This window comes from Bubalus kerabau, chromosome 1, assembly GCF_029407905.1.
Source record: "Bubalus kerabau isolate K-KA32 ecotype Philippines breed swamp buffalo chromosome 1, PCC_UOA_SB_1v2, whole genome shotgun sequence".
NCBI lineage: Eukaryota > Metazoa > Chordata > Mammalia > Artiodactyla > Bovidae > Bubalus > Bubalus kerabau.
The window spans coordinates 132,785,240-132,799,030 of NC_073624.1; the positions used below are offsets into that span (position 1 = coordinate 132,785,240).

Consider the following 13,791-nt stretch of genomic DNA (forward strand, 5'->3'; position numbering starts at 1 on the left):
GGGTGCATATCTGAGGTTATTGATATTTCTCCTGGCAATCTTGATTCCACCTTGTGCTTCATCCAACCCAGCATTTCACATGATGTACTCTGCATATAAGTTAAATAAAGAGGGTGACAATATACAGCCTTCTCTTAAGGTCTTCAACTGATTAGATGAGGCCTACCCATATTATGGAGGGCAATCTGCTTTACTCAGAGCCTACTGATGTAAATGTTAATCACATCTGAAAAATATCCTCACAGAAACATCTAGATTGTTGTTTGACCAAAAACTGAGTACCATGGCCTTGCCAAATTGGCACATAAAATTGACCATCCTCCTACTTATAATCTGAATAGAACATTTTCATGAGTGGTTACAGTGTTCTATCTCCACTAATTCCTTTTCATACTTGGAGAACTCAGTAGTGTGGCTGTTATTGCCCACATTAGAAAACTGGCATTGTTTTTCCATGAAGAACTTAACCTGCTAGGATTATGTGACAGATTGTTCTCCAGGAATATGACTATCTATCAATAACTGGGATTTCAATGAGCATAGTTTGGGTAATTGAATGATTATAGTGGGAATAGTCATTAGCTTAGTAAAGAGAATGGTAAGAGAATCTATAGATTATTGTCAACATGAAAGACCTTTTAAAATCATGGTTATAAAATAGGAATAAAGAAATATTTAAATGAGCAGATGTAATGAAATGCATTATGAGTTATGTGAATGTGATGCTAGTTTCCAAATAAGAAAGATTTTATGGGGACTCTACACTTGGAAGTTCAATATCAGGAAACCACATCCTGCTACTTGTTCAAGCTGGAGCATTGTTATTGGTTAGTCTCTAAGTTGTGTGCAGCTCTTTTGTCACCCCACGGACTGTAGTCTGCCAGGTCTCTCTGTCCGTGGGTTTTCCAAGGCAAGAATACTGCAGTGGGCTGCCATTTTCTTCTCCAGGTGATTTTCCTGACCCAGGGATCAAACTTGCGTCTCTTGTGTCTCCTGCATTGGCAGGCAGGTTCTTTGCCACTGAGCCACCAGAAAAGCCCAAGTTGGAACATTACCAGTAGTTAATTCTATTATATCTCTTACCAAGTAACAGCCACAGATTAAAGAGGTTCCTTAAAGAATAATCGGAAGTAACATGACTAGCCTCTCAAGATATATCATTGGCAACATTAGCCATAAATGACTCTTAACAGTTATAACCTGGTATACCAAGTAATCAATTAGATCAGTAATGACCAACAGTCTTCATGCTCTTATAGAGTATCTGTTCTTTTCATCTAGAAAACTGAAGGTTCCTCCCAGGAGACAGACATCTGGTTCCCATGATATCCCAGGTCTCTTTAACTCTGATATTCTGTTTTTCGATGAGTTTTTTGGTTCTCTTCTCTTCCTTGCCTGTTACAGTTTCTGAAAAATTATTTGGAAAATAAAAGCCAGTAGTCGTGCCTCCAGGTAGCCATCTCTTTCTCCAGCTGTGCCTGCACTGCAGCTTTGTATGAGTGGATTCCACTGATACTACTTATACTTCATCTCCTGTGTATATCCTTCTGTGTCCAGCTCAACATTATGTCTTTAAGCCCCAAACTCATTGTTACAGTAGTTGGGGGTTTTTGGTGGTTTTTTTTTTTTTTTCTCTTTGTGGTAAAATATTGAATTGTATAATGCCCTCTGGTTTATTTATCCATGCTACTGTCGTGGGCATTTGGGTTTTTCCAGTTTGGGGCTGTTAACGTGGAATGCTGCTATAAATGTGTATCTTCCCTGAAGCAGACTTGCTGGGTCACTGAATATACATATGGTCATCTATCTGCATTCCATGGACAGAGGAGCCTAGTGTACTGCAGTTCACAGGGTCACAAAAGTCAGACACAACTTAGTGACTGTATGGCAGCAACATCTGCAATAGATATTTATTGCAGGGTCTTTTTCCAAAGTGATTGTACTAATTTATACTCCCACCAGCAATTATGAGGTTTCGGGTTATTCTACACCTTTTTTGGTGTTTGTCATTTTAGTATGTATGCAGTAATATCTTAATAAGATCTTCATTTATATTTCTCTGCTGACTAATGATGTTCAGTACATTTTCATATGTATATTGACAGTTAGGATATGCTTTTTGAATTTTTTCTTTTTAAATTAGGTATTTTACCATTTTTCTTACAAATTTGTGTGCATTCTGAAAGTGTTAGTCTCTCAGTGGTATCTGACTCTCTGCAACCCCATGGACTGTAGCCTGCCAGGCTCCTCTGTCCACGGAATTCTCCAGGCAAGATTACTGGAGTGGGTAGCCATTCTCTTTTCTAAGGGTTCTTCCTGACCCAGGGATCAAATCCTACTCTCCTGCATTGCAGGCAGATTCTTTACTGTCTGAGCCACCAGGGAAGCCCCTATCAGATATATATATATATATGGCAACAGATTCTTCCAATATGGCTTACTTTTTCTTTTCTTAGCGGTATTTGGGGTAACAGAAGTTCTTCATGTTCATGAAGTCTGATCTATGGATCTCTTCCTTTATGGTTAGTGCTTTTCGCATCTGTGTAAGAAGCCATCTGCCCTAGGAGAGTCAGCTTTGCTAGAACGCATTCAGGAGTTTGAATGCCTCAGAAGCCATCTGAGAACCCTTATCATCACCTCCTACAGACCTGTCAAGGGAGGGCTTAGCAGTGGCCCAGTTCTTTCCTTTACTAACTCCTTTTTGAGCAGATGGAGGCTCAGGACTTCCAAGTTCTCGTGAAAGCAGATTTCTGAGGGGAATAGCAGTATGGCTTTTCCAGACTTCAGGGGCCTGCTGTAGGTAGCATGAGAGAATTAGAACTGTTCCCCCAGACACTCAAAATGAGGCTTGAGGATGGATCCTTGGAGAGGCTGAAAGGGTTATACAGATCTGGGATCATTTGTGGGTAGAAATATGCTTGGAGTGGCCCTTTTAAACCTGTAGCAATAAGAGAATAGAAAACTGGACAGTGTCCTGTCTGTAATACAGATGATTTTGTATCACGAACTAGAAATGACTTTAATAGAAATCTGGCCCTTTTAGCTACAGAACTTCTCAAGGGCAAAAGTCTGGCAGTTAGCTCTCAATTTTTTAACTGGTTTAAAGCCAATAGCTGCAAAATGTCTTTTTCAATTATCTTTTGTGTAATTTAACTTGGAGAATTCAACAGGAAGTCACATTGCTCAAAGCGGGAGGTAATTTTCTGAGTTTTGTTTTGTTTTTTTAAATTGCTCCAAAGTATGGTGCTGAATCACATAACTGATAATATTTTCCTCTGTATAGGATTTCATGGAATGAATTTTATATGCTAATCTTACTCTTGATTCTATCTTAATTTTCCTGAAATTTATTTTCCATTTTCTTTCATTTTTCTCATCACATTTTAAGTTTTGGTCACGCTGCATTTATGTAAAACACTAATTCTGGGATAGGGTAGGACATGAAATAGATGCTTGGAGTATGTGTTCTTTTTCAGAATGTGAAAGAATTTCTTCTTATGCCCTCTTAGATCAGCTCCAGCCTGCAGCTGGGGGTGACTTGGTGCCAGCAGTTCCACAGGCTCAGGGAAGACCTCCATATTAGACACCTAACCACTTAGCATGGCTGAGGCCTAATCCACACTGGTAGCAAGGTGGGAGACCTTGGTCTAGGGATGACACTGCCATGGTTAGTCGGTCACTGTGGGAGGTGACTAATTAAATCCTAGATGTTGACTAGTGATTTAGCAGAGATGCATTTGAGATTCAGCCTCAGCCTCTACCCCTTTGCTCTGGGTATGTAGGAAGGAGAGGAGAGATTCCAGTGTTTTGCATTTTTTCAGACTTCAGAAAGAAGTATTCTTCCACCTGGAGAAGTTCGCATAAATGGAAGCTTAGAAAAAAGTGGAATTAATGTCAAACCAGAAGCACTCTTTTTTAAAAAAATTAATTTATTTTAATTGGAGGCTAATTACTTTACAATATTGTGGTGGTTTTTTTCCATACATTGACATGAATCAGCCATGGGTGTACATGTGTCCCCCACCCTGAACCCCCTCCCACCTCCCTCCTCATCCCATCCCTCAGAGTTGTCCCAGTGCACCAGCTTTCAGTGCCCTATATCATGCCTTGAACTTGGACTGGTGATCTGTTTCACATATGGTAATATATATGTTTCAGTGCTATTTTCTCAAAGCATCCCACCCTCGCCTTCTCCCACAGAGTCCAAAAGTCTGTTCTTTACATCTGTGTCTCTTTTGCTGTCTCGTATGTAGGGTCATCGTTACCATCTTTCTAAATTCCATATATATGTATTAATATACTGTATTAGTGTTTTTCTTTCTGGCTTACTTCACTCTGTATAATAGGCTCCAGTTTCATCCATCTCATTAGAACTGATTCAAATGTGTTCTTTTTAATAGCTGAGTAATATTCCATTGTGTACATGTACCACAGCTTTCTTATCCATTCGTCTGCCGATGGACATCTAGGTTGCTTCCATGTCCTAGCTGTTGTATACAGTGCTGCAATGAATTGAGGTACACGTGTCTCTTTCAATTCTGGTTTCTTCGGTGTGTATGCCCAGCAGTGAGATTGCTGGGTTGTGTGGCAGTTTTATTTACAGTTTTTTGAGGAATGTCCACACTGTTCTCCATAGTGGCTATACTAGTTTGCATTCCCACCAACAGCGTAAGAGGGTTCCCTTTTCTCCACACCCTCTCCAGCATTTATTGCTGATAGCTAGACAAACTCAAACTTCATGCCTGTACTCATCCATCTTGGGCAGTTTTTATGTTGGAAAGGAGCACTTTGATTTGTTTTGTTTTTTTAAATCATGAAATCCATCCATTTCTTCTCAGCGCCCTTTTCCAGACCATCAAATAGACAATGACCAGAATTGCACTGAGAAACCTTGGAAAGTTACTAAATATCAATTATGTTGATTTAAACATTTCAGTTTTTACCAACTAGCTTTAAAAGAAATGTCACTGAAATCACATCAGGCCTAAACTGTTGCTTCCTGGGGGAGCTTCGTGGAGGAAAAGGACATAGGTATATTTGTGTGTTTCAAGTTGCTGAGGAAGCCTCTGAGGAAGAGGAAGCATACAGAATCTTGACTTGTGTTCTGTTTTGAAGCTGGAAGCAACTCCTTCTTTATAACTTTTCCTCCTGTTTGAAAATCTTCCCCGCCTCATAGACTACCCAGGGTAACTTCAGAATCTGTGGTCTCCAAGCACACAGTAGGCACAGTTGGTCATGAGGAGTCCGTGGCATTCGTTAGGCTGCTCCAGGGCTGCGGTGCAGTGCCCCCTGCCGGTGGCCACTCCAGCCTCCCAGTTCAGAAGGCACCTTCTGTGCTAGCTGGTCTAGGCCTGAACTTCCATCTTACAGCCCAGTTCTGGTGGCTTATGGCTTTCATCCTTTGCTTTCTATTTCTATAGGGAAATATGCTGAGAAAGGGGACCGGTGAAATGTTAGAGGTTTTGTCTGTCTCATTGTGAATGAGTTTTTAGAGTCTTTCCTTAGAAGCCTATTAAAAACACACTCAGATATTACACCTTTATTTATTTATTTATTTATTTTTTGGTTTTAAAAAATTGCCTCAGCAATTCACACTTAGTAGAACATGTCAAACAATTCAGAAAGTAAACTTTTGTCTCTTCCTTCCCAGATTCAGTCCCAGTTCTAATCTCCAGGTAACCAATGCTGACATTTTGGTATCTGTCTTTGCTTTTTCTATTATACAGACACTTTAAGGTTGGTTGGTTGGGGCAGGTTGAGGGTGGTAGTATTTTGTTTTGTTTATTTTTTAAATAAAATTCTATTAAACACACTGTTTTTGCTAGTTTAGTTTTTCCCCATAAAATAGCACATTCTGGACATCTTTCCAAATGGGAATATATTTTAGTTGAGGGGAAAGAATATGAAAGTATGTGACTTGGGGAAAACTGCTGCTGCTTTAAGGGGGAAAGGAGGAGGAGAGAAGACTGGAAACACTGTCCGTTTAGTGGGAGTGGGAACTATGGTTATCACCCTTGTGCATGGAATTGTGGCAAAGTCTGCACTTCTGTCCCAGCCTCAGGGCCCTAGATTAACCACATGCAGTAAGGAAGGATGTATATATCTTCAATTCTCACTTTAATATGTTATGCTCTATACTAAAATAGCAGATATGTAGCCTGTGCTATTGATATAAACATTCAGCAATCAGAGGGCAATTTGTTGGTAAAATCAGGTAATTTTAAGCATTAAAGAGTGTTTCTTCCTCAGAACTGACATTTTCAGGTTTGGCGAAAGAAATTGGGGGTTGAACCAGTGTTAGGATAAGATCTTGTTGCTTTGACCTCTCTCTATTACTGCGTGTTGAATTTATTTAGGTCCGAGTTTCCTTCCGACAAGTAGAAGGTGGGCTTGGGTTGGAGGAGTGTTGGTGTCTCCTGGTGGGAGGCGGGGAACAGCAGCTGGGGAGTGGTATCCCATGTCCCCCTGCCACTGTCTGCTTCTCCAGGGTCTCTGGCTGGTGGCCCAGTTCATCTGCAGGAAAAAAACTCCACTTTGACCTTTATGACAGCAAAGTGCAGCCACCAGGCCAGTCTGCTCCCTTAGTTCAGACAGGCTGCTAATGAGTGTGAGGTCACAGGTCTGATCCCATTGGCAGAGAGCTGAGAACATTGTCCTCTTTTGATCCTAGACGTCTTTGTTGCCTGGGCCAAAAATCCATGTCTTTTCCCCTTGGCTTCCCCATGTTAGGGTGGGGAGAAGGTCATTCTCGCTTTTCAAGGGATATTCAATATTTATTTGTAAGTACTGTGAAATTTGTCTCTGGAAAGCACTGTAGAAACACATTGTCTCTAATGGTTCTGAACAGGAGTTGTGTAGCAACTGTCAGCCCTGATGGATGTGCTTTTCTCCCTGACCCCTCTTTTCAGAACCCACACAGCAGTTAAAATAGCCCCAAGATACAGTGCGCCTGTGATCCACGTCCTGGATGCATCCAAGAGCGTGGTGGTGGTAAGTGTGGGCCTTAGGTTATTGTGGATCTGTTGTAATGAGAAAGCAGAGAGCATTGAGAGTTAAGGGTATTGCTCAAGATCTTCTGTTTGTTTTTGTCCTATTCTACTAAAAAATTGTCAGACTATCCTAGGGCCTGTGGTAGGGACACTGCAGGTACCTGCATTGCCGGAGGAGGGTGGGTCAGCGTGTCCTGTGCCTTCAGGACTTCTTCCTGAGCCAGCACCAGAGCAATGATGCCAGGACACCAACCCAGAGGGGGATTTCAGTCATTTACAAATATTTACAAATATGAGTGGGCACTTTCTTAACTCTACCTAAAGGAATGTAGAATTTATCAGTTTTTTTTAATTGAAGTATAGTTGATTTACAATGTTATGTTAATTTCTGCCATACAGCAAAGTGATCAAGTCACACATATTTATACATTCTTTTTTTTTTAATATTCTTTCCCATTATGGAATATAGTTCCCTGTGCTATACAGCGGGACCTTGTTGTTTATCCATCCTACATACAAAGCTTACATCTGGTAATCCCAGCCTCCCAATCCACCTCTTCCCCCATTCCCTCTCCCTTGGCAACCGCCAGTCTGTCCTCTGTGTTCATGATTCTGTTTTTGTTTCGGAAATATATTCATTTGGGTCCTGTTTTAGATTCTGCATGTAAGTGGTATCATATGATATTTGTCTTTTTCTGACTTCACTTAGTATGATAATCTCTAGGTCCATCCATGTTGCTGAAAATTTCATTCTTTATTATGGTTGAGTAAGAGGAATGTAAAATTTTTTTAAATAACCCATTTCCAGATAGAAAAACGTTTAAACTGAAATGGGCCAGTTGACCCTACCTGAAGACAGAAAAACATTCACAGATATATGTTGAAAACGCAGAATTTAGTGAACATAATAAACAACTTACCTTAGTGGTTTTTCCTGCTTTTCTCTATCATGTAGCCTAACATTTTCTCTTGTTATGTATTTCATTATATTCATTGACAAATGGGACATAATAGCTGTTGGGAATCTGAGTGACCATGTGATCCAGTGGTTTCCAAGTATGTTTTTGCCACAGAAACCTTTGCAAGTGACATCTTTTCTGGAAACTCAGTGGGCAAATAAGAGTGACCCCTTCCCCTCCCTCATCCCACTCCTGTTTCTCATCAAACGAGCACAATTTAAACATCACTAATCCAGTCCAGGGATTCCCAGGTGGCCCAGTGGGTAAAGAATCTGCCTGCAATGCAGGAAACCTAGGTTCAATCCCTGGAGAAGGGCATGGCTACCCACTCCAGTATTCTGGCCTGGAGAGTCCCATAGACAGAGGAGCCTGGTGGGCGGTAGTCCTTACAGTCACAAAGGGCTGGACGTGACTGAAGCAACTGAGCACACACAGCACGGTCTAGTCCAGCCTTCACATTTGCAGGCAAGGAAGGTCGCTGAGGGGCCTGGTGATTTGTGACACTCCATACGCTATCCTGCAGCCTGGATGAGGGCCGCCACACTTCCCCAACCATTTTCCAAAGGAATTCTTTCAGACCTGTGAATTAAAGCTGTACAGTAACCGCTAACGTTATTAAACATTTATAGTGTGCCCAGCACTGCACTAAGTGCTTTACACGGACTTTTTATTTAATTCTCATGAAGTAGATGTTTTCATTATCCCCATTTTAGAAGCGAGGAAACGGGAACAAAGAGGTTAGTAACTCTTGAGGCCACAGATCCCTCAAGTAGCAGGTGTGGATTGGAACGCAGGTGGCTTTACTCTGTGCTGCATTAGTTAACTTGTTTTGTTAATGTTTAATAAGTCTCCTTTATTAAGGATAAAATTAAATTGGGCTGAAATCATAAAATTGCAGTTTTTTAATTTGAAATTTACATAGACTAATGTGCAAATAAAGTACATTTCTACAACTCAATTTTGAAACACTATTTATATCTTATATTTGGATTGTATTTCCTAGGAGCTTATTTCAGGTCCATGGTTGAGTAACCAGTGCAACTCTCTTTAAGGCTAGTGCTATTTTCAAATGCTAATGAGCGACTGAACATTTCCCATTTGAAGACCAGGCTGTTGAACCCATTTGAGTACACAGGACTGATACAGCCCCTACAGGTCAGGGCGTAAAGCTGGGAAGCACTTGGCCTCTTGATTCCATCTCTAGGACACTCTTCCATTGTCCTGAAGAGCTTAAGCACCATGGGCCCAGCTGGAAGCCAGCAGAGGAGGGAGGAGGCAGGGGTATCTGTGTTCTTCACTGTGTGGTCCAGCCGACTGTGGTTGCTTCTTCTCATATACAAAGGCACAGCCACCCTTTGAAATGACTCAGATATACGTCTGATGATAAATCAGTTGGGTAACTGCTGGTGACACATTTTGGGAGTCATGGGTGGAGTTTGTTTAGGCCGATTTGTTTAGATTGATAGTTGGTTTAGAGTCTTTTGATCTCACTGCAGTGAGTACGACACAGGCTTATGCTCTGGCTACTGTCTCATGTATTTATTTGAAAGATTCCAAAATATGGTAACTGCTTAATAGTTGGAGATTTAGATTGGGGGATGCTTCCTTGCTTTTTTCCTTTTTTTTTATTTTTCTTTTTTAATAAAAAACAAGATGCCAGAATTTATTTTCAGTGTATTCCCTTTCATTGTGCTGTAATTTGCTGTGAGAAAGAAAAAGAGGAAAAGAAAAGCTGTACTGTGTCTGATGGTTGGCATGAAAACCCAGGTTGACTCTGATTTTGTGATTGATCATATGGAACAGCCCATATAATTGGCCATGAACTTGTTCTCATTGAGCAAGTCAGCCTGGGCAGGAAGGGGCTTGTCACCATACCTCTGGGAGCAGGGGTTCCATGGAGGGTGTGGAAGGGGCCAGCCAATGGAAGCAGCACCTTCCATCTCCCCAGTATTTCCTGTTGGGTGCCGTCAAGTTCTGGAAATAGCGAGGCTTACTTTCCCAGAGTTTAAAATCTAGCAGAATGTAACAATGTTTTAAAATCTTCAAAGCGTTGGCTGCATGTACTTTGGGGACTCGGGAGTAGGCATTCCTTCTTGTTTTCGTGAGCTCTGCTGAGTTTCCTAAAGGAGAACTCCACTGAGATGAGGCTCATGTAAGTCTGATGTGAATACCATTTGGGGGCCTAGTTTGAGGCTTGTCACAATGGCCTTTTCTGATTTTGTTCCTTAATAAAGCGATTTGGTCTTATACTCACTCATAGGTCATTGGATTGTATTAGAGATACTTCGGCAATTCACATAGAATTCTAGACACTTAAAGCTGGTGGGCACTGTAGTTGTCATCCAGCCTAATTTCCTCCCTTTCCGATAACGATAGTGAACTTCCCTGCCTGTTTGTGTGTTAGAAAATCCTGCTGCAGGATGCAGGGATAGGGCAGAGCTGTGATTTTGGAACTGATGTGATTAGCGGCAACCATGTCTTTCTTCTTGGTGATTATATTTTGGGCTTTGGTGGCAGCGATTCTTCTACCACCTTGGTAATCATAGTCATAAATATCCTTGGCTGATTCTGTTTTATAGTTTACTGAGTAGCCTCACATTTTCCAATCAGTTTCCTTTCTTGTTTTAGCAGAAGTTCATGGTTGACAAACATTCAGTAAGGATGGAAGTAGACACGTAGACAGATGCTGGAAACCTGTGAAAAGTGCAGTGATGGAGAGATAAACAGAGTATCTTTGAAACCCTGAAGAGAGGGTACCTACCCAGTGTGTTGTGGATCCCCAGAACCCCCTCAGTTTCAGTGATTTATTCAGTGACTCACAGAACTCAGAAATGCTATTAAACTCACAATCACAGTTTATTACCATGAATGGATACAGGTTAAAATTGAGTGAGATCGAGAAAAGGCCAGGCACCAGCTTCCAGGTGTCTCTCCCTATGGAGTCATATGGACAGGGCTTGATACTTCAACTAATGATGTGTGATAGCATGGCTGGAACATTGCCAGCTAGGGATGCTAAGCAGAGCCTGGGTGCCTTGGGCTTTTACTGGAAGTCAAGTCACGTAGGTGTGGCCTGCTCACTTGACTGACCTTAGTTACTCAGTCTTGAACCGCTCCAGAGGTCAGACAGAGCACAAGCCAAGTCCCCCCATAAATCACATTGTTAGCATAAACAATCTAGGATAGCCCAAGGCCCCAGGTAGACAAAGACACTCTTTATCACTGGAGGCTTAGTATTTATCTCACAGGAACTATCCTCTCTTTAGAATGTGCAGCACTGAAACGTCCCCAGCCTACTGAGTTAACCCTTTACTGTACAGCCAGGCAGAAACTGGCATAATTGGTAAAGGGAGAGGAAATGACGTTAACATGGGAAGGCTTCCTGAAGGTTGTGACCTCAGGACTGACCATTGTTATGCCTATTTTATCTTCTTTCGCTGCTCTGTGGTTACTGAATTTTGATCTTGCATTTCCAGTGTTCTCAACTGTTAGATGAGAATCTAAAAGATGAGTACTTTGAGGAGATCCTGGAAGAATATGAAGATATTAGACAGGACCATTATGAGTCTCTCAAGGTAAGTAACAAAAACCCCCCTCTTGTTTGGGTAATAGAACGATCCTACGGTTATTATCTTTATTTTGCTGTTGGAAGAGGGGAAGGTTTGGGATCATTTTAGAAAAGTCCTACTTTCTGCTTCACATCAGCATTCTTTACTGTTCCCAATAATTTTTGGCTATATTAAAATTAATTTTATTTATTCTGCCAAACATATATTGAGTAAGCAGTAGGTGTTGGGTGCTGTTTGCTACCCGAGTTATGAGAATGAATAAAACATGAGCTCAGAGGCAGCAGCAAGACAGGAACTGAGACAGTGTGCCTAAATGACTCCCACAGATCCTTATTCTTAAGGAAATAATGGAAGAGAATGAAGACATTAGGAACATTGTAAGCTTCTCTCCCTGATCATCCAACACTCTCTGTGCAGAATAGTGTTTCGAGAACTGTCCTTCTCTAGAGGAGCTTCAGAGGATCTGTGGAGATCAGGCATGATTACGCTTTAGAGGCTGTCAGGATATCTGCTTGCTGGGCTTTGTGTTGTGGATAGGGGGTGCATTTTGGGGATGGCCCGGTAAGTGCAGTGTGACGACCAACAGTGAGAAAGGAAGACGTTCCTGAGTGTTGGCTGGACCAAGACACTGTGGTTGGCTTGCCCACTCCTTCATCTGCCCACAGTTGGCTGTTCCTTGGTTCTGCCTTCTGGGCCTCAGGGCAGTCAGTGGCCCCAGTGAACCCCAGCCTCAGGTAGAGTTCGGGCAGGAGTCTGCCCCATTGCACGCTTATTTACTTTACAGTTAAGGCTGCAGGTCTGCCTTGCATTTATGTATCCACGTGTACTGGATGTGGAGTGCATCTTTACTCTCTGTTGTTCTGGTGCTGATGTGAAGCCATTTTAGATGTAACAGAAGAGTTTTCTAGAGTATGAATTTTTGTTTTCTTGTAAAATATATTTACTAGCTTCCTTGGACATACTTTCATACTAGCAGCTGAAAATCTAAGTCTCTGACTGAATAACTTTTCTTTTTTCACAGGAGAGAAGATACTTAACCTTAAGGCAAGCTAGAGAAAATGGTTTCCATATTGACTGGCTGTCAGAGCCTCCTCCAGGTCTGTTGGGCTGTGGGTTAGAGAAAAGTGCATGTGATAGCTCTGAGCTGAAGAGAGGTTTGCATTTCCAGGTCAGCAGAATCAAACAGGCAGCTGGAAACTCTTAATTATGTTCAGCAGTGATGATGAACGACAGTGATGATTGAAAGTGAAAGTCAATAGGTGCCATTTATAGAGAACCAAACACTGTCCTGAGATTGAACTGCAGCAGCTCTGAGTCCTTGACACAACCCTGAAATGAATGTGTTATTATCTCCACTTTAATTTGAAGAAATGGAATTTCAAATGATAACTTGAAAGGTTACTAACATTCAATCCCTGCTGTGTCTTCTAAACCGTGCTCTTGCCTCTGTGCTGTGCCTGAGTGGGCCTCCCTCACCTGGAAGCCATTCTGGAGGCCCGCCTGGGTGGCAGTGTCGCTGCTTTGGCCTGGGTCCCAGCCGGCCCAAGCACAGACGTGGAGTGTCTGAAATTGCAAATTCCTGCATGTTGAAGAGACAAACATTGCAGCAAAGCAGGCTCTTCTGTTTCTGTTCACTCTTATTCTCACTTGGACTCTTCCCTCTTATGATTTCTTTCATTTGGTTTCTTTCCCTTCTGGTTTCTAGCCTTTCTTGCCTTGCATAGGTGTTCACTATAATGTGTAAGATATTTTGATAGGTTCAGAGAGGTATGAGATATGAATGCAAAACTGAGACAGGGTGAACAGGGGTTATATTAATTGAATCCATATTTCCAAGGTAATACCTCTCATCTGCTTCCATTGCTCATCTCATCCATGTTCTACACATGCTCAGCAGAGTGATGGGTATTAAACTGGAAACGTAGATGAGCTGGGTTCTAGATTTAGTCCAGCTGCGTTTAGCATGAAGAAGGCACATGGGGAATTGAGAGGCCTGGGTTCTAATCCCAACTTGGCTCCTGGCTCTGAATCCCTGAGTGGCCCTGAACATCTTACTTCCATGTGTGACAGTTTCTAATATGTAAGAAAGGAGTTACTTTATAGAAATGTGAGAATAAAATAAGATAATATGTGTAAACCTTTGAAAAATATGCATTACTATACCAGCCCAATTGATGATTTTGTCTTCAGCTTTCACTATGAAATTGGGAAAATATCACAAGGGAAAATCTATTTTAGTCAAGTCAAATGTCCAAAATACATCTCAGTAGAAAT

The 13,791-nt window shown here is 41.6% G+C and overlaps 1 protein-coding gene across 4 annotated transcripts in view; it reads left to right on the forward strand.

Annotated features, from left to right (window-relative positions):
* Positions 1-13,791, forward strand: part of MTR (5-methyltetrahydrofolate-homocysteine methyltransferase) — a 123,354-nt gene that overhangs the window by 98,248 nt on the left and 11,315 nt on the right. For all 4 annotated transcript variants that reach the window (XM_055588981.1, XM_055589000.1, XM_055588989.1 and 1 more), the window contains 3 exons: positions 6,909-6,990; positions 11,425-11,523; positions 12,539-12,614. In XM_055588981.1, the coding sequence (XP_055444956.1) occupies positions 6,909-6,990; positions 11,425-11,523; positions 12,539-12,614 (257 nt within the window). The remainder of the gene's footprint in view (positions 1-6,908; positions 6,991-11,424; positions 11,524-12,538; positions 12,615-13,791) is intronic.